Source organism: Amblyomma maculatum, chromosome 11 (genome assembly GCF_055883805.1).
Source record: "Amblyomma maculatum isolate TAMU_Amacu chromosome 11, ASM5588380v1, whole genome shotgun sequence".
Taxonomy (NCBI): domain Eukaryota; kingdom Metazoa; phylum Arthropoda; class Arachnida; order Ixodida; family Ixodidae; genus Amblyomma; species Amblyomma maculatum.
Window position 1 is genome coordinate 57,887,374 of NC_139354.1, and position 19,405 is coordinate 57,906,778.

At 46.1% G+C, this 19,405-nt stretch overlaps 1 protein-coding gene across 1 annotated transcript; it reads left to right on the top strand.

Moving 5' to 3' along the window:
• The first annotated feature begins 1,950 nt into the window (after nucleotides 1–1,950).
• Nucleotides 1,951–12,807, top strand: LOC146173859 (uncharacterized). The gene is made up of 4 exons (XM_084585691.1): nucleotides 1,951–2,214; nucleotides 3,311–4,190; nucleotides 5,019–5,313; nucleotides 12,459–12,807. The coding sequence occupies exons 1-4, from the start codon at nucleotides 1,951–1,953 to the stop codon at nucleotides 12,805–12,807; spliced, it is 1,788 nt and encodes a 595-aa protein (XP_084441817.1).
• Nucleotides 12,808–19,405: the final 6,598 nt, after the last annotated feature.

Sequence of the window (19,405 nt, forward strand, 5' to 3'; positions counted from 1 at the left end):
CCTGCACCAGCCGGATGGATTTGCCGTTGGCCTGGTGGCCTTCTTCTGCGCCGTTTTCGTTGCCATTGTGCTTGCTCTCATCCGGATTATGGGGGAACGCTACTGGCACGGCCCGGCTTTCGCACCAGCTGCTTGGATGAAGGTGTGTTGCGGTAGTTTTTTTAGTTTGTGTTGTCTAATTGGCCAAATGTTTGCGAGAACTATGTACAGTCGTGAGAAAAAGTGGTATACAACACCCAGTCGGCGACGGTGCTCGGGAAAACTGAATAAAAATTATACCTGGCGACAGCGATAGGGACACTGACAGCAACACATGTATGGGGATAAAATGGGGCACCGCCACTATTGTCTCAATCCCCAATAGCTGTTGGTAGATGAAGCTGCAATGCAGTTTTCCAGAGCTCCACTCCAGGCTGAGTGTTGTATATCACTTTTTCTCACTACTGTATCTTTCCTCATAGACCGTAGCAATAATAAGATAATGTATACGATCGATGTTGCAATCACTTTAAAGGACACAGAGAAAACATTCATGTTAGCCTTCATAGACAGGGCCTTGAGGCGGTATAGTCGAAAAGAGACCACTCTCAAAGAAAACAAAACTTAACTTGGCTAGAACTAACCTAAAGAGAAAGCACGTGTCGCGATCACCCAGTCGGCGAGCCTTTGCCGGTGACTTTAGAGGTGGTACTGGAGCGGCATGTACTTGCGAATGGTTGCAACCAGTTCCCTTCTGTTTAGACGTCACAAGTTTAAATTTACGGGCATTAATCATTTGAAAATTCCTTTTTCGCACAATAAAAACATCCTTTTCAGCAAGAGTAAAATATAGGAAAAGAGGCAAAAACTCAATTGTTGAGGCAGACGGTATAATTAATGTTAGCATGAGCGTCCCTTTGAGAAGAGCTCGGGAATTTGAAATGTAAGGTTGGACAAAATTTTTTGGGGCATTGTGTAAGAGACTCAAGTCACTAACAGAAATAACTTTAATGTGACATGAGCGCAGCGAGTTTCAAAAAGAGAAACAACCAACCCATATATTTGGTCAGAGCTGCAGGTGGCGGGGAGCATAATATCAATAAAATGGACATATAACGATTATACAGCGGAATTTATATTGGACCTTTTATGACAGCGCACACATTTTTTATTAGGAAACAACCGTATTATGAGGTCTGATGCAGCCGTCAAATGTTTTAGCAGGTTGAACACACACCGCCAGGCGTCGCTCAAGTCTACGTTAAACATAAGGTCCTTCCGTTTAATGGACTAAAGCGGTTTAATTTAATGTGTCTTTTATTCTTGAAATATTCATCGAGAAAAAAATAGCCATGAGTGAAGTAAAAAAAGAAGGCTGCATTTATTTACAACATGCTGAAAAGACTAGGTCCTCTTCTAAGATAGAAAATGTAGCATTATCTGATCCCACAAGGCGCACAAAAATCAACGTCTGAATATTTTTGTCCTACATTTTTAGAAATGAGGTAAGATTCTAGCATGGGCCTGTTAAATATTTTGCTCATCGTAGCTTTAATGTGTGAAAAGTATCGGATAAGAGGCGTTAGTTACTGAGGGCTAAATTTAGATTGCTAGAATGTTAATGACAAATGACCGTTGTTTCGAGCAACACTCGGCGAATTCCAATCATTGATCAGGAGCTATCTGCGCATGTGCAACGGAGGAAGACGATTCACAGTTCGGGAAGCTGCCGTCGGGGTCTTGTCAGGGCTAAGGATCCGCATCCACATAACTCATTGAAACATGCTCTTGAGTTTCCTGGACCGCGAAACGTTGCTTGGGATCACCAATTGGAATCCGCCATCAGCGACCAACTGTAGATCTCTTGATAGGAAATGTGTCGACTACATCGCTTTCGCGCTCATCCAGGAGATGGACAAGAAGTGCAGCTCTGCCGACTGCCACAGTGCCGTTAAAATCATTGCTGACGCCATGGATGTTTCGGCCGACCCGTGCACCAACTTCTACGCGTTTGTGTGTGGTCACTGGAGCCCAGTGGCCACGGCCAAAGATAATATGTCCAGCTCAAGCTCTGCTGACCGGAACGTGTCCTACCTGGCTTCGTTGAGGAGCGTCTACGTGGCTGCCGTAAACTACAGCCTCTGGAGAGTCGCGGCAGGGTCGACCCCATACGACGAGCAGGTCAACCAGATGGGGCAACTGTACGCGTCTTGCGTGGCGTTCTTCGCTGACAGGGTGCGTGAGAATGCGGTTCACGCCACCATTACTGCTTGTCAGGAGGGCTTGTTCTTGTATTCAGCAGTGCCTTTGTAATTATGGTGTGTTAGTGTTAGACCAGGATAACCGATGGTCGCTTAGGGTAACAAACTGGGTTCCAAGGGAAGGAAAGCGTAGCAGGGGGCGGCACAAAGTTAGGTGGGCGGATGAGGTAAAGAAGTTCGCAGGGGTCAAGTGGATGCAGCTAGCACAGAACCGGATTAATTGGAAGAATATGGGAGAGATCTTTGCCCTGCAGTGGGTATAGTCAGGCTGATGATGATGATGATGAGTGTTTGAAACTTCGCTGACGTGTATTCGCTAACTGGACGTAATTCATGTCCCAATATTGACATTTTGGGTTAACATCTACTGCTGAGAGAATTCGTCTAACGTTTTAACACATAGTACCACTACCATCACAGTTTTCGTGACAAGCTAGTTTCACGTTGATACTGGGCATGTAGGTGGATAATAGTAAGCTGGAGCTTGCCGTTACAACTACGCTTTCAGAACACATACTGAGCTTGCTAGTAAATACGCATTTGCTTGCTGCATGCGCAGACTGAGTACGGCAGTGTAGAATGGTATGTGGTATTGTGCGTCGCAAAGCAGGCTGTTCACTATACGACACTTCGTAGTCGAGAGCTCCGGAAGATTTTCGAGTCCTCATAGTTGTTTATATAGAGTGACATTAACAGTACATGAATGTTTGCCCTTCGCATTAGGGGAAATCCAAGCAAGGGCCGCAGTATTGAGCTGCCGTGCTCGCTAGGTCTACATCAGCAGTTACAACAGGGGCATGCAGCAAAACTATTCCAAATCTTTCATATGAAATAGTTTTAGAAACATACTTCGAGGAAAACTCTTTTGTATCTACAGGTATACACAGCGGAGATGTTACCCCAGATTTAAAACCACGTGAAAGGCCACTGCGACAAAAATGAAGAGCACAATGCAAAATCTCACTCCCACAGAAACTATTACCAGAATGTCTGTATACCTACCGATCACATTCTCATCTGGGCGAATGGAAGAGGTTATTTGTGCTGCATTACCTTCTTTCTGAATGCAGCCACTAAATTTGTCGACCGCTTGGCGAGCGGCCAATATGTTCACCGGCGTGTGGCTGCAAGCGAAGACGTTTCAGGAGTCATTTTTCTTGGCCGTGACCCAGCTACTAAGTTTCCGACTGCTATCTGCTTTGTACGTCGCGTACGACGGCCACGTTGTCGACATCTCACCGGGCACCGCCATACTGCAACATGTGAGCACTGAGTTCCGTCACACGATCGTGACACGTGCCGTCAAGACTTTGCTGGCAAGCAGCCAGCATGTCATAGGCGGGGTAGGTCGTCGATTACGTGCACGTGAAAGCACCGAGAACGACAGTCAAGCCTTCGAGACGCAGATCACGGAGGCGGTAGTGAAAATGGATGACGTCATTTTCAACTTGGTGTCAAGTCCTCTGGTTGCTCCGGTAGACATACCGCTCCGCAAGCTGGACTCGTCCCTGTGGAACTGGACCGCAGTGCTGGCGGCCCAAGCTTCCATGGAGATGATGACTCTGCCGTTGACAGCGCGCGTCACCAACCTCAACGGCGTGCGAGGCATCCTGGAATCTCTTTCCAGCCAGGATGATATGCTGGTGACGAAGATATACTTGATGCTCGTACCACTGGCCGAACTCTTCGCCCTCGAAGAAAGGGTCAAAGTGCATCGCCACTTACCGGACGACGACGTGAAATACGAGGTCTGCGTCAGGGCTTTGGAGAAGATGTTCGGAGAAGCTTACCGCCGCTGGATATTGACTGAGTTTGTGGGCTTGGAAGCCGCTGCCAATGTGAAACGCATTCTTTCTGGAGTGTTAACGGCGGCCAATATGCAACTGGAAATATCTCACGGCGCCGTGTTGGACTACGGGAACATGGTAGCAGCCAGATATCCTATACAAAGTGAGTGAATGAAATAACATAGATCGCCGTATTCATACATAGAACCTGTGAGGAAATTCGAAAAAGAGTACTTTACCACAAAAGTTTTCACATTTTGTACAGCCAATATATCCGCAAATCCCTTCTCGCTAAGTTTGTTGTGTTTTGTTGTTAGTTTGCAAAAACGCAGCTAGTTGGTCATCTTTGGAAGTCTATAGTTATTTGTTTGGGTTCAGTTTAAAGTTCGTAAGCAAATTTTTCCTACGCATCGGATTTGTCAATATTCTCACAAAAGCACATTCGATATATTTCACCGTCGTTTCAAAATTCTTCTAAAAATGCAGCTCATTGCTTTTTTATAAGTGTTTAGCTGCTCAGTGCGAGCACAGGGACAACATTCAAATAAAAGTTTTTGCTGCGCATCGCAAGCGTAGACAATGACCTTGTATATGTGTATAATAGAATCATGCACCAGCCCTCAGCTTGTCACAATTAACCGGTACATTGGAAAGCTGGGCTTGATCTCTTGACCTCTGCAGACGAATACAGTTAGAAAAGCATTGAATAATGATGGAGCGTACACTAATGTTGGTCAAATAGGTGGCTTTTTAGAGGCATGGCTAAAATAAAATAAATATGTCGCGAAATACAGTGCGGATGATCTCCGCGAAGGGACATTGTTCTCAGGTAAATTATTTTTAAATATGTATTGTGCTTTTGAGAAATCTTGCGACTTCTATGTAGGACGTGTAGGGGCATTTAAATGACAAACAAGGCATGCCTAATAAACACCTGATGTGCTGTGAGACATTGTTTGTGCTTAGAGCTGCTTTTTCTCCTTCGTTGCAGTGTTGCCACAAGAAAACGACACTAAATCTATAGTCACGGCCAACTACGGGCCCGACTTCATCGCTAACGCTGTCCTATTCTTGGCTGGCGGGGGTCGATCTGAAAGTCCTTTACTAGACTTCCGAGCATCGTCCTCTTCTTGGAGTGACCGAGAAATCGTGGAACGCCTCCTAATCCCCGATTTCTACTACGCTCAAGCTTCAGAGCACGTGCTGAACTACGCAACCATCGGATACTACCTGGCCAGGTTAGCCTATCAAGCTGGGTGTCCCTGGCAACAATCTTTAGATAACAGGTACCTAGACGTTTCATTTACGTTGCTTGAGATTATCAAGGCGTGTGGAGCAGATGCATTTGTCTGTTTGGAGACGAGCACTTAACGAACTAGGCCGCGCCCGCAATCGTGACACGCACATCATAATTCTTCTTGTCTACCGAGAGGATGATAGTTAAAATTAAATAAATAAATCCTGTCTCCACCGGGAATCGAACCTTCATTCCTCGAATTCCCTGCTGAGCGCCTTAACCAACTGCGTCACGCCTGCGAATGCATAACACAGATCATAATTTTTTTTTGTCTACAGTGACATGATAGTAGCGATGACAATGGCGCTGCGAGTAGTGATAATGACAAGGATGTCATTAGCAATGATAATAACGATAATGAGAGCAAACGTGATGCACCGTGTGCACCAGCAAAGTTCAGGCTTTCGCATTTCTGCAGTGTAGATTCCACAGTGCTCTTGTAATTTTATATCCAGTGCGATCGAGCTATGCAGCAGGCGACGCCTGGGGGCATACTGCACGCTCACATTTCAGCGATGCGGTGAGGGTGTACATATACAAAGTGCTCATATATTTTGATGCGAAAGCATTTCTTGGTACTTGTGTGGCGTTGATCGTGCTGGTCGTCAAATCTGCCCGAAAACTGACACTTAAACATCGTGCCCCCGCCCGGAATCGATACCCCATCCCTTCGCCCCTCACCCTAGCGTGCAAACGACTTGGCTAAGCTGACTGCCTGAGAACGAGTTTGTAATTCCCCTTCTGTAGCTAAGGACGCCAGAGCGCGATGAGGCAAAGGCTAACAGTGGCACCTAAGTAAGAAAAAAGCAGAAATTAACACACCATTATAAACATTCAAGCCTATAGGTTATGGCCCTGAAATGAAAGCTCTTCGAAACCTGAGCATGCAAAATTTAGTATGAAACAAAGACAATGAATATGCCGCTAGACAGACACGTTCTGCCATCTAGAGAGGTCGACACAATACACGATTGCACATCAGTCTCGTGCGGCAGGGAGCAGCAAATGAGCCTCGAGCCTCAAATTACCACTGATTTGTAACGATAAAGGTGTGTCAGAAACGGCAAAAGTGTAAAGAGACGAACATGCAGCAACGCAATCGGTAGCAATAAGGGAAATGCTTTCGCATTAGTGCGCCTAAGCAGACTTAAGAGGGTTCGCCAGAGTGAATGACCGCAGAGAATACAGGCGCACGTTCAGAAACTCTGCTGCGGGTAAATTTGATCGGATTATCATGTGGCTTTCGGCAATGCTTTCTTTGTTAGCAATAGCAGAAAATGGCATGGACACAATTTATAATGTCGTTTTTACAAAGCATGAGTGGATATGGTTGAAAATTGGACTTTAAAGCATATCACTTCTTTCGGTGCTCTCCTGAAAAAAAATTATGGCTGTCCAAATTTCTCTCAAACATTCCCTAGATTTTTATTTCCTGCTCCGAGGCATAATGTTAATTGATATCGATTCGTTAGTTTGCCTTTTGCAGACATTGAATGCGTTGTGTGCATTTTTTGCATGGATTTAAAATTCACTCCAACGTTTACTACCACGACTTGGTTCTCCCTGATGTCCATCTATTTTGGCGAAGCTACATTCCACCATCAATCTCGTTTTAGGCTGTGTTCGTACGGGCGTGGCTGTGTTTGTGCGCGCCGATATAAATGGACTGGGATGCATTTCATCGCATATTTGATAACTTCGCCTAATTTGTTGCTCTTTGTTTGTATTCGACCGTCTTCAGGACAGCTAAGACAAAATGGGACCATTCACTCTGTGCATGCGTGGGGCACAAGAACAGCCAAAACACAGCTCGCCTATGAGTGGCCCCTTCCATAAATTTGATAATCATCTTTCATGCATATCGTGCCGTTTCGAGACAATAGTACATCAAACAGCGGAACGCGAAAGGAAGGAAGAAATGCGTAGTTTGGCACTGCTTTGAAATGCCTCGCGTATCCTGAAATTTTCTTTAGATCGTGAAGGTGGCAGTAGGGAATTTTCGCTAGTGACGGCTTGTCCGCACCACTGAGACACCGAATTAGAGAGATAGTGATGGTACTTACCTTCTGAAGTGCACTCCATACGAAATGAAATCTCAGCAGTGTAGTTTTACGACGCAATGGCCACAGCTGTGGCATGTTAGTGCTCAAAGATGCGCTGCCCAGACAACACCTAACGCCGAGGCTGCAGCACACGTACGCTTTCTAACGTCATCGGACAACAGGCAGTTCAGCATGGAGACCAGACCTCATTCACTCCGGCTACTTCACAAAGATGCGGTGGCGCTGTCGTCGTCAGTGACTTTCGCGGGGTAGGCAAAACAACATTTTAGTCGCTTTTGCCTACCGTGATTGCGGAGTGTCTTGCTGCTGTCGGAAATAAAACTAAATGGCCGACTAGTTGCGTCGCCGTAACTTGTGCCGAAAGGCACAGAAAGGGAATTTTAGTAAGCTTGCACAGGTTTCTTGGCGGCGGAGGTCACCGTAAACAGTTCATCGTCGTGGTGAAGCGCCAGGGCTGGATACCGATGCCAGCTCCGGATATGCAGCAAGCACTTTGTCACGCCTAATCTATAGAGCTTATTTACTTCTACGCCAGAGTTGTATAGGTTCTCGAAGGCCAGTATATTGTAATGCGTATGCGAGAATGCATAGATATGTTTACTTACGTAAACAATACCTCAAAAACGTTTTTCTTTTTTTTTTTCACTTTGGTAATTGTATGTACGTACGCGTAGTGAGCTGCTGCGCGAGTGAAAAGGTTTAACTCCTTCGTGGTTATGCTGCATAACTAGCCTTTGCCGTGTCCACCTCAAATTATTTTAATCTATTCCGTGATGAAGATTACCACTGTAGGTTGACAGCCGCTGATTTGCTCGATTGGAGCAGAATGTTTTTTATACCGAGCGGTTTTAGTTGTATTCACAACTACTAACTGTGAATGCAACTTTTAGTATAAAACAGTGCGAAGACACAGGATGAAGCAGTAGAAAGACACACACGGCACTGATTGTGGGGTTCAGCATCGCCGAGCGACATATGGGCTCGGGGTTCAGACTCTCCGAGGATCTTTATACGGTCGCCCTAGCTACAGAACCGCCGCGACTACTGCAGCGTGTAATTTTAATGCAAGCTAAAAGCGTAAATACCCATGATGAAATTGCGAAAGTTAACGCCGACAGTCGCCCACGCGTGCAGCAGATGCAACAGGCGCGCGGCATGGCGATTGCAACTAATAACACACGAATAAGCAAATCCGTGCGGTGCCAAGGCACATTGCCCTTGCTACTGTTGCCATACTTACTTATAAAAGCCGCTCGAAGCTACCGAGGAGCTTAGAGTTTACCAGCAACGTTAATTTGCCACTCGGTGTGAAGAATCACCTGAGAATACAATAATATGTTTCGAGCTGATTACTTCGTACATTGTTTGCGCGCGCTGTTTACGAGCGAGAAAAAAATGTCACCTTCTACTTACTCGATTGAAAGCAGTTGTAAGCACCCCAAGCTTTGAAATTTGCTTCCCGCGGTTGATTTGCTGGACGAAGACAGGAAATAGATAACAATGTTGCTCATTTTTCCTGGCGGGCAGCAACCCTTCGCTTGTGCGCCTTGAACACACACTCTGTCTGGTACGGCGTGCGGCACAGGGTGCCGCATGCCGTGCACATGGAGTTTTTTCGTCTATCGCTTTTGTCCTCACCGCTGAGGCTCACGACATACTCGCACAGCCTTGCGTACACAAACTTGACAAAATGCGGGTCCAGTCGATTATTCGGGAGAAAGAGCGAGTTTTCAATGGGACACGCGTGACTGCCGTTTTGATCTTTTCCTTTGCGTTTTGCCATTTCCCTCTAAAAGGGGATCCGATTTGACTTTTGTTGGGTTCGTGTAAACACCCCAAGCACATGGTTATTTTATCTGCCAAAAAGGCGCCTGCACTCCACACTAACACGCCCTTGATAAGCTTGATCACAGTGTCGCTGCCATGCGTTTTGCCTACTGTGGGATCGGAGACGATTGCAGCGCCACCTCGATCGCCTTGTTTGTTTGTAAACATAGAGGAGGTCTATACTTTATGCTTTGCTTATTCTTGTTTTTTAAGTTACCATTTTGAAAGAAACAATAACAACAGCTTGACTGCAATAGAATGGTACAATTTATGAAGACTAATCACGCGAATAAAGCACTTTTGCGCTGCATAAAATTTTCTTCTGAGGCGTGTTCATGCCATCGTTTTCTAAAGGATACTTTTTATTTTTATATTATAATCTAAATTGCTTTTGTGTGAAATTGTAAACAAGGAATGTAACATTAAAGATGGTATATCGCAGCCGATCGTTTCATTGGCAAAGAAAGAAAACGTCGATGCGGAGCAAACTGTTCCGTCCGCCACTATGAAGGGCATGCCCTTCTCGACATTCTTTGACGAATTCTCGCTTTGCGCGAAGAATGTGTTACGATATACGCTGCTTTCTTGTTCTGGAAATAAGCTGCTACGATAGAACGCAGCTTTAGAACCGGGGCCGTGTGATTAGGGGGATGCTAGCTGGACGTGTAAGCTGGGTTTCGCAAGGGCAGAGGAACTAGAGACCAGATTGCCAACCTTCGCTGGATCATGGAAAAAGCAAGAGTTCCAGAAACCCATCTACTTCTGCTTTATTGACTATGCGGAAGCGTTTGACTGCGTAGGTCACAGCAGATTGTGGCAAGCTCTGCAAGAGATGGGAGTTCCCAGTCACCTCATCTGTCTCCTCAGGAACCTATATGAAGGGTAAGAGGCCACAGTCAGAACTAGGCATGGTCTTACTGATTGGTTTCCGATTGAGAAAAGAGTGAGAAAAGGCTGCATACTGTCGCCCTGCCTATTTAACCTATATGCTGAGTGCATCATGAGGAAGGCTGGTCTGGACGAGTCTTCAGCTGGAGTGAAGATTGCTGGAAAACATAACAACCTTAGATATGTGGATGATACCACTTTAATGGCAGAAAGTGAAGTGAAACCCAAGGGTCTTCTGATGCGCGTACAAGAAGAGACTGAGAAGTTTGGGTTTAAACTGAACATTAAAAAGACAAATATCGTGGCGTCTTGCCTTATCAAGGCCTGGAGCATCAAGGGACAAGAAGTGGAAGCTGTGACAGATTTTCTCTTCTTGGGCTCCAAGATTACCCCGGAAGGAGACTGCAGCCATGAAATTAGGAGATGCCTGCTTCTGGGAAAGAGAGCCATGGCTAGCCTTGACCGCCTAGTAAAGAGCAGAGACATCAGACTGCTAACCAAGATCCGTATAACTCGTGCTATGTTCTTTCCAGTTGTGATGTATGGATGCGAGAGTTGGACTATGAAGAAAGCTGACCGCCGAAGAATTGACGCGTTTGAATTGTGGTGCTGTCGGAGACTCCTGAGAGTGCTTTGGACTGCCAGAATATGAAATCAGTCAATATTGTCGACCATAAACCCTGACTGCTCATTGGAGAGTCAAATTCTAAAGTTAAAGCTCAGCTACTTTGGTAATCTGATGAGAAGAGAGTAGTCGCTGGAGAAAGATTTGATGTTGAGAAAGGTTGAGGGTCACCGGAGAAGGGGTAGGCAGCAAATGCGATGATTAGATGGCATCCTCGAGGCGCTGCAGATGACGTTATGTGATGTTAGGAAGATAGTGAGAGACCGGAAAGCGTGGCGCGATATGGTCCATAGGGTCACGAAGAGTCGGACACGACTGAACGATTGAACTGAACTGAGCCACAGCTATACTCTAGGATAATTTGTTCCTCTACAGCAAAGACTAGACAGGAGAGGAGAGGAGGCGGCCTTCTGTCCCCATACATTGTAGAATGGGTTACCTCATTCAGCGCTGCCCCCCTCTCCCCTTCGCCTCACCGCACTCCTATTCCAGACATTATACGCCGGGACAAGGTGACAAAAGGCACGTCTCGTTCCCTTTCATGCCTAGATTTGGACATTGTACAAATAGGGTAACTGCCTTAAAACACTAACAGAAAAAGAAAGGTAGGATGCGCTGTTCATCGTGAATTTAGCACAGTTTTCCGATTCGTACGATGAACATCAGCCACCTAGCCCAGCTTACCGCTCTACGTCAGTAGATTTAGAGTCACCTGTACGAAATTATACATAGCCAGAGCCTTCGCACTCGCAATCTGCTAGTTCCTCGTCCCATAATTGATAGGGAACACCCATTCATAAACATTTTATTACCTGATTGCTCAGAAACCTTCCACACTCAACCGAATGAGTCGTCGTTCCGGGGCAAATTGCAAATGGTCCTACCTTGCGTACGCGGAAGACTTGATTGCTTTTTGTCGTGGCGGGATTCACTGCCTCTAGAGAGGAATAAGATTTACCTCTTTTTTTGTGGTGCACACGTGCTGCCATCTACGAACACAAGAAGGCCAGCTCTGAGCTGTCTTGGAACTGACGAGGCCTCTTAATTGCACCCATGAAATTTTTGCCAAAAGAAACTATACGACACTATAACGCTTCTGTTTGGAGGAAACGCACCTATAGCAGACTTCTGGATGACGTACAGTACTCACGGATTGAAATAGGACACTCGGAGCGCGTGGCCGTCGCTGCATGCAAGAGTGTGGTAAACAACAGGCCGGCTTATTGGCGACCGGAAGGAACAGTTCTGCTTTTTAGATGTTCTCCCCCTCGCGCTATACCACAATGCAGCACCTTGGTTCCATGAGCATCCACGGGCGGCGCTGAATGCAGCGACGGCCACGCGCTCCGAGTGTCCTATTTCAATCCGTGAGTACTGTACGTTCGGTTTGGTTTATGCGGTTTAACGTCCCATAGCAAACCAGGCTTCGAGAGATGCCGGAAGTTAAGACCACCTGATTAACGTGCAATAACATCGCACAGAACACGGACGCATTGCACCTTTATCGACTTCACCTAAAAGCGACCGCTGCAGGTTTCCATAGACCTTCGATTCAGCACTCGAGCGTCGTAACAACTGAACCACCGCGACGAATGTACTTTACTAACTGGCAAATATTTCATCAATTCCTTCACAGTGAAGCACTATCGTGTTTATATGTTGTTGTAGCGAAATTTTGCAAGGCAGCATACCTGCCCTTACTGGAGCTTTTCTTTGCTATTGCGTCTGCAGAAGCTCAGGCTGGGATCTGACCGAGCACACCCGCTGCCTAGGCTCTTATGCGAGGGACGCTTCAAGACTCGAGATTACCGGAGACGAATCGTGGTGGCGGGACGTGGTCCAGTTACGCTGGGCCTCCGAAGTCGCCTTCAGGGCGTCCCTGCTGAGAGACCCTTTGATGGGACAAGAGAGGGCGCTGGCGCAGCTCTTCTACCTCCGCATGGGCCATACGTTCTGCGCGGTGCCCGGAGACGGCAGTGGACGAAGCGTCGCTGCGACGGTTCTTCGAGTGGCCGCCATGACTCTACCAACGTTCGCAAGGACGTTCGGGTGCCCCGTCATGGTCGGCATCGGATGCTGACGCCGTCCGTGCGGCACAACAATAGACTGAAGCGTGCATAACTTGCTCTCCTCTGCACATTTCTTATTTCAATAGAATCAATAGAACAATAGAATCAACAGAGGACGGCTTCTGAAACTAAAATGTTATTGCCCAGTTGAAGTATTTGAGAAACGTCTGTAGAAAGATTATATACTCATGAATTTTCACGGTGTAATCATATGTGGTCGAAAAGTTTCATGTAAGTGTGCTTCGTTTTGCAACATAATATTGAAATGGCAACATATGCCGAAGAAGAATGCCACTAAGTTTGCCTCGGGCTTAGTCCATGAAGTTTTTATTCTGTATAATAAAGACAATAATATTGCGGAGCAATATAGCTCATGAAAAATGTCACCCATGCACTTCCTATTGAATTGGTGACTTAGTATAACAGTACTACCGTTTTTTTCTATGGCCGCTTGCAATGCTCTTGAGTGAAAACCAATGGTAGCCCGCATTCTAAGAGATTGTTGGAGAACATGATCACCATTTTTGGAATGGTTATTTTCTTCGAATGTATTGTTCCTAAATTTTTAATTGCGACAGTGATGTACCATATATTTGTTTGCGTTTCTTCAAAGCAAGAATTAAGTCATTGTGATCTCTTTTAAGTGGAATTCGCGGATTTGCGGCATCACCTGTATTTAAACCGCATTTTGTTGTCTTCTGCTGTGGGGGTTTTATCGACATTAACGGGATCAGTAACTTTCATATAGGGAAGTATTCAGTTAGCAATGGTTCTTGTATATTTGGCATCAGTGAATAAAAAAATCATTTTTTGCTCTGCATGGATGCTCATGTCTGCACCTTTTGTTAATATTGCTCACGTATGCTTACACAACAAGTTTACATATTTATTATTAAGGGATCTTTTTTAGGCTTTCATTCTACAGCTTAATTTGTCCTCATCGTTCTACGTTGGTTCATATATCTGCATTGCCCGCCCACCACAGTTGTATTTATGTACATATTTATTCGCAGGCCTCTGTCCCACAATATCAGAAAACCAGGTCACACCAAGAAGTCGAAGATATGTCCTCAATCGCTATCAGCACCATCGTAATCTCCCGCTGCATTACCGATTAATACAGCTATGTCTGCGCATTTGGGGTCCACTCGAGCGAAAGCTGGCTGCATAAGTCCACAGCTTCGAAATCGCTCTGCCCAGTTCGGCAGTAGAGCACGAACGTCTCAGTTGTTTTTAACTACACATCTTTTCAGAGGTGAACATGGAACATATCTTTCATTACTACCTCAGATAAGTAGGTTTGGCCACACTGCTGCTCAACAGTGGAAAAAATTTCTTTCCCTTAGAAACGCTTAATTCGTAGTAGATTCTTCAGCTCTCAGACATGGGAGGCAAAGCTGAAATTGAGAAGTTGCTAGCAGACTTTCGTACAGAGATGTATACAGACACCAGTGAACTAAAGGATAGTATACGCGTTTGTAGCGACCCTTGTGATAATGTCAAGGAAATAAGCAGCGATAATTAAGCTTTCAGAAAAAAAAAACCCGCAGTGCGCAAAATGAAACGCTACAATAGAGGCAATAATTTGGAAATTAAGGGTGTTCCAGAAGAACATTACTTGGCTGCCATTGTGAAAAAAATGAACTGTTGGGTAAGGCTATACATAACGAAGATATTGACATTCGCTACAGAGATGAAGATTCTGGATGGGCGGCCAGAGAGCAGTTTTTCGAGTGCACTCCGCTGCCATCAGTCGCAACTGTCATTAGGTTATGCTCCCCCGTATCATCGCTCCAAGCCGTCATGGGCGATGGTATTTGTCGACGTCCCCTGGGTATCGAAGAAATCAATGGGGCCAATTAGGGTGCTGAAGCAACTTACTCTGGCATACATCTGGTCAGAATATCAGAACTATATACTCGCGTGTACAAGGATGTATCTTTATCAGCACAAGCACGAACTGCAGCCGTGATGATACCGAGTCAGAAGACGACTGTCCGGTTTCTTTTAGGCCATAACTCTAAATCAACCACTGCTGTTCTTGTAGCGCTCCGGGAATTGATTTGCTACATTTGTGGGGAAAATCTCAAAAGTGGTGTATGTTCAGAGGATCGGAACCGGTGTTACAAATTTCAGAGAGTTTTCTACGCTACACTGCCTACCAGTCTTTTGCATTAAACACCACGCAGCTTCTTACACCTGCCCATGCCAAAGACCACAGGGTAATATTTGAATGAATCCTTGCACGTGGCGGGCTCGATGGAAATGGCAGATGCTTAAATAAAGCACGCCCACTGCAGTGACCTCCAAACAGTCCTGCTCTTTTCGAGCGCTGATACCACGTGTATTCTTTCAAATTGCATGAGGAGTGAGACAGCAGCTTACTGTGCCCAATCAGACACCCAAAGCATCAGTCTTAAAAGACTAGATGGGATGCAGTAATTTCCCGTTTCTCGAGGAATTCCGCGCCATCATACATGCTTGATCCACAGGCTGTGTTTAAACGTGGCTTTCACGACAGGCTGACTCCCCTGAATGTTCAACTTGTGGCGTTACGGTGACCGTGGAGCATATGTTAGTCCTGTGCCCAGTGTATGCGAGCGAAATGATGTTGGTATCTACTGCCTTAGATCGTTTCGACAGCAGGTATCTTTCGTAGGAATTATTGCTCGGTGCTTGAAAGGACAAATAGAAAGCTTTACAGGCAGTGCAGTCTTTTGAAGCTATAGCTTCACTACGCTATGTGAAGCCAATGTCTCCGTGCGCAGGAATATGACCTTCAAGTGATCCAGAGGAAAAACCATCAAACAATTGTGGTGTTGGGCCCCATGGTATACCAAATGTCTATGTAAAAGGTGCAGGCCAAAGGTGAAGCTTCAAAGGTCGAAGCGAGGAACTATGACGTCGCATATGGTTCGGTGTCACGTGATAATTGACGTCACATTGTGACTGAGTATATAAACAGGAGCGCGCTGTGTGCCAGGCCACTGCAGCAGCATGGGGCCCGATGCGAGGGACGCGAATGAAGCCATCGCGTGTACACAAGGTTTAACCATAGCTAAACCACCCACAATTTTTTGCCATTTCTTGAATGACATGGGATTGGACTCGCGTTTATGAGACAGGTTATTCTGCCTGTATATTTATGCCATACCTCCTATCATTACACTGCCACCTATCGCGATCCCCCTTCTTCATAGCGTCAGATTTTACAAGAAATTGAATGATCTTGATAGATTAAAATGAGCGACTCGAAAAAACGCCCGGCGCAGCACCGTTCTCAGCTTTCCTTACACCACCTTCAGAAATGAACGAAAACAGGCACAATATACCTCTTTACAATGCGCTGGTATGTGGTCGAAAGGTGTGGGGTGGGATCATAGGGGGAGAGGAAGTGAGAGGGAAATGCGCGTGAAGGTGAGCGCCATGCTGTTAAGGCGCGGAGGTAAGCACAAGCAGCTTCCCGACGCGGCGAGCGGCTCGGAGCCGAGGTCCAGGGAGCACCGCACGTGCACAAAAAACGGTAAAGAGCACGCACTGCCTGGGCACCCTTCCCCTTGTCCCTGGAATTCTAGAGGGCCCAGAAATGTCCTCCCTCTTGGTTGCCCGCATCTAGGCTGGAAACACAGACTGCGGCTTTGCTCTCTATCCCTCTCTATTGACCACAACTATAGAGACGCAGTATTCTGAGCAAAGGCGCAAGCGTGTGCGGAATGTCAGAGCTGCCTAGAAGGCTCGGGCGACGGGCTCGACTGACTGACTTGAATGCCTTGTTGCATAGGTGTGTCGCCATCTCCAGCCCGCAAGAACAGGTGGAACTTATCGGTTGTCCGGCTGCCGCCTGACTCAGAGGCGGCGAGCAAGAAGGCGTGCGCCGAAAAGCTGGTGCTGCCCCACTGCTGCTCACTTGCGTTAATGTCGTACTAGACAATGTGGGAAGGGAATAGTACCCCAATAGTACTGGAAGTGGTATGGGCTGACTTGATTGCGGAATCTTGGATGCAGTTTGGACATAATTCAAAACTGTGATTTTTCATGCCTATCTCGACGCGCAGTTGCACTTCGTTTGCTTTGTCCCAATAAAATTCTTCGTCTTCTCGAGTCACTGCATGTTTCCAGCATCGGGACTCTCGTCTCGGCATTAGCTTTCGCCACATCACTATTTATAGAACGGTGCCGAGCTATACTGCAAGCGGCAAGTATGCGAAGAGGTGGTAGGGGCAAGGTCAAAGTGGCAGGCAAGCTTCCATAGATGCCTGCCCGCCCAAGTAGTGGGGCTCATGGGCTCATTAGCTTCCTCAATTGCAGGGGCCACTTAATTTCATGACGTTAACAGTGGCATCCCAACGTATCCTTTTGACGCCAATTATTTCGTGGTTATAAGACCATAGACTGTACTATTCAGGGTGAAACTTCGGATTCTGCCACGCGAGGTTCGAATGGCCTTGATCTAATTAAGTGTAAGCGCCCGCCGAAAGCTGGGAAGGTGAGGCAGATACAGGCGTTCCTCTTCCCAAAACCAAAGTAAACAGAAAAAAGTGCACTAAAATGATGCTGTCAATGACGCTATCGCATCTACTAAGGCGAAGCTTGCGCGCCCCCTATAATACAAACCGCCAAACAGTATATAACCTTGCTAGATCATGCAAAACCACGCTCAAAAATATTTGGCTCGTATAACGCAGTTCAAGCCGTTTTTAAGCGCTGTCTTTTTTTTCTGTATTCGCCCCGATACAAGCGCCATTGGAATTCGCAGCTCAGATCAAATATGCAGTGTACGGCGGTTTGAGAAAAGCCATCACAGATAATTATAAGTCTAGTATTGGTATTCATGTCTGTAAGCACAATAATTTCATTTAAAGTCCCCAGGTACACCAACTGAAATATTTAACTGGCGTGCGTGACGCATTTTCTACTGTTCTGAGCGCTGCAGAGGAGGTAAGTTACGACAAGTCCAAGTATAAGCAAACCGAGACTTTGCTTCATCTTGACCTTCCAGCATGGTTTTACCGCCATTAAGCGCTGGAGCACAGAAAAGGCGACCATCGCACACACCAGTCGAGAGATCAAAACTGAGCAAAACGGGACGAGAGAGCAAGCTACACCCAACAAGTGAAGTTAAGGACACCCTTCAGAAAGCACGCATAGTAAGGCGCGAGGAGCCTCTCAAGTACACCATGCAGGATTATCTAAACCAGTGAAAAGGTAGTTATGAACACCGGCACCATCTTAGCAGAGCCGCAGAATCTTTCACAAAAGGGAGGCCTGTTGCGGATCCCACTGTCCATAGCAGTGTTCGTGGCATCTATGTGAAGGAGTTACATTAGTTTTCGTCGCTGTATTGCCTAGCGGGATACAATCTGACAACGTTGAAGACATAAGAGATCTATTCATCACGCACATTTCACACTTATTCTCAACTGAATGTGCGGGTAGTGCAAGTCTCAGCTCTGCTGTACGCAAGTTTTGCGCAGGTGTAGCTCGCATTCGCGAAGAGTGGCATGAAGATCTTTGATGTTCGATAACCCTGGAATAACTTCGGGAAATAGTTTTGGGATCGATTGCTTCTACAAAAGCAGGCGAGGACGGGCTTCCGATCATGCTGTACTAGACATTTTTTGTATCAACGCATATCTGTCATCAAATTTCAATAGCGTCCCCACTGACGGCAACAGACCAAATACGTTTTTGTCAGACTTGAAGCTGCACTTCTATAACGTGGTGGTGGCGGTGAACCATCTGAACCGAGGGCATGGAAGCTCCTCTCATTATTACTGTTCGGCCAGAAAATACAAATTATTTGCTGCACTACTAAAGTATCGTATAACAGCAGGTCTACAGGAACTGATCAGCCGTGTTCAAACATGCGTTGTGCTAGTACGCGCAATTTTTTTCTTACTGGCTCTAACCCAAATCTTTTTACGTTTGCGATTAATAAGTTACAGGCACTTTTTCGTTCTTAAACTAAAAAAAAAAGCCGTACATCGTGTAGACCGTGATTACTTCATTTTGTTGTTCTGGATGGCTTTGGCTTCCCGGCGCGTCTGATTGAGGGGCTTCAACTGCTATATGCGGATTTAGTAGCTTGGCTTGTAGTCAACGGCCAGCCAACTAATCCAATTGCTGTGCGCCAAGTAATATGGCAACGTTGCTCACTCTCATATATCCTCTTCGTGCTTTGTATAGAACCTTTGTTGCAGCATATCCAAAATTGTAGGTCAATACGGGGATTCCCTCTGCTAGGCCAAGGTGAGGTGAAAATTGTAGCATATGTGCTGATGATGCTCCACTCTTCATACTGACAGTTATAAAGGGGCTGCGCCTTTTCCACACATATAGCCGCAAGTAAAGTGCTCGCCTCGTCCGTTAAAAAGCCAAGCACCGTGTCCCGAAACCTTTAATGAAGATTTTACAAACAATGTTCGCTAGGAAGATGGAGTAAAAGTCCTGGCCGTTACGTTCCTCGCATTCGAGGAGGTAGCTAGTGCTACCTGGAGCGAAATAAACACAAAGATGAGAAACAAATCGAGGCATCCAGAACATTTCACTTACGCTGTTCTGAGCGAGCATACTTCATCAAGAGCAGTATTGCTGCGTTCCTTTTTTACT